Source organism: Sphaeroforma arctica, assembly GCF_001186125.1.
Source record: "Sphaeroforma arctica JP610 unplaced genomic scaffold supercont1.8459, whole genome shotgun sequence".
Classification (NCBI taxonomy): domain Eukaryota; class Ichthyosporea; order Ichthyophonida; genus Sphaeroforma; species Sphaeroforma arctica.
In genome coordinates this window covers 1-1,231 of record NW_014032099.1, presented here as the reverse complement: position 1 = coordinate 1,231, position 1,231 = coordinate 1, and the positions used below count along the sequence as shown (strand labels likewise).

At 38.2% G+C, this 1,231-nt stretch overlaps 1 protein-coding gene across 1 annotated transcript; it reads right to left on the bottom strand.

Moving 5' to 3' along the window:
* Positions 1 to 617: 617 nt before the first annotated feature.
* Positions 618 to 863, bottom strand: SARC_16594 (hypothetical protein; the record flags this gene model as incomplete). Its single annotated transcript, XM_014289301.1, has 1 exon — positions 618 to 863. A coding segment is annotated over one exon (246 nt), but the record flags the coding sequence as incomplete, so codon positions are not given.
* Positions 864 to 1,231: the final 368 nt, after the last annotated feature.

The window sequence follows — 1,231 nt, the reverse complement described above, 5'->3', positions numbered from 1 at the left end:
AACACAAAGACAAAGACAAAGACAAAGACAAAGAAAAATACAAATACAAATACACACACATTCTATATATATACATATATAAATGTATATATATATTATATATATATATATATATATATATATAAACTAAGGTGAAAGAATAAGATGTAAAAACACATACATATATTAAAGTTCGTCTCACCTGTACAGGAGCTCTTGTCATCATCTCGCCATGTCCACGGGGGAATATACGCGACTGTACCAGCATCTCCAATACACTTGTCTTTCCAGCACTCTGATCCCCCACCACAATCACCCGAGGTAGACTGTCCTGTGGTTTGATTGGTACATATAGACGACTGGTGTTAGCCACATGAAGTATTAAAAAAGGTGTTTACTAGAGTATATTGTATAAGATGAACAAAGGCAGAAAAAAAAGGTCATGAATATATACCTCAAACTCAAAATCGACGCAAGTCCGACATATCCGAATACATCTGAATGACCGATCGCTCGCTGCGTGAATTATGCGCCAGATTGCCCCTGCGAAACAGCCATGTAATCCCAGACACACTCATGGGCATGCGTACACACAAATATAAAACTTGACACATATACACCATATTACAAACACACACCTCGATATCGAAATCCTTGTTGTACTTCGAAAGTAAGTCCAGCATATCCGAGTACATCTCAATGGCCGAACGCCGGCTGCGTGCACTGTACGCCACATTACCGCCGTCGAACATACTATGCAGCTCCAGGTAGGACTTTCGCAACTCCTCGTTCTCCAGTAGCAGCCGTTCAATCTCCTTCTGCAAGCGCGTGCGTTCTTCTATAAGCTCCCCTTGGTGGCGTGTATAGGCTTCGTCCAGTTGAACCTGAAATGGGTGCCCATGATTGGGGTGAATGTGGATGAGGATATTGCATGTGTACATATGAATGTATATGGATGTAGATATTTATACATAGGTGATGAAATACACAAACGCGACCATAACGTCAGCGGGTTGCTTACTACTAGCGTGCTTCTTCAAGCTCATTCCGATGCCGGATGAGAGCATCATAGAGCTGATTACAATGGCCTACGTTTGGAGCATATATGTGCAGTACATACATATACATGTATATAACATATTTATACACATTTATATATATATATATATATATATATATACGTAAATATACATATATATATATATGCATAAGTACTAAATTTAAATAATATATACATATAATATATGTATAT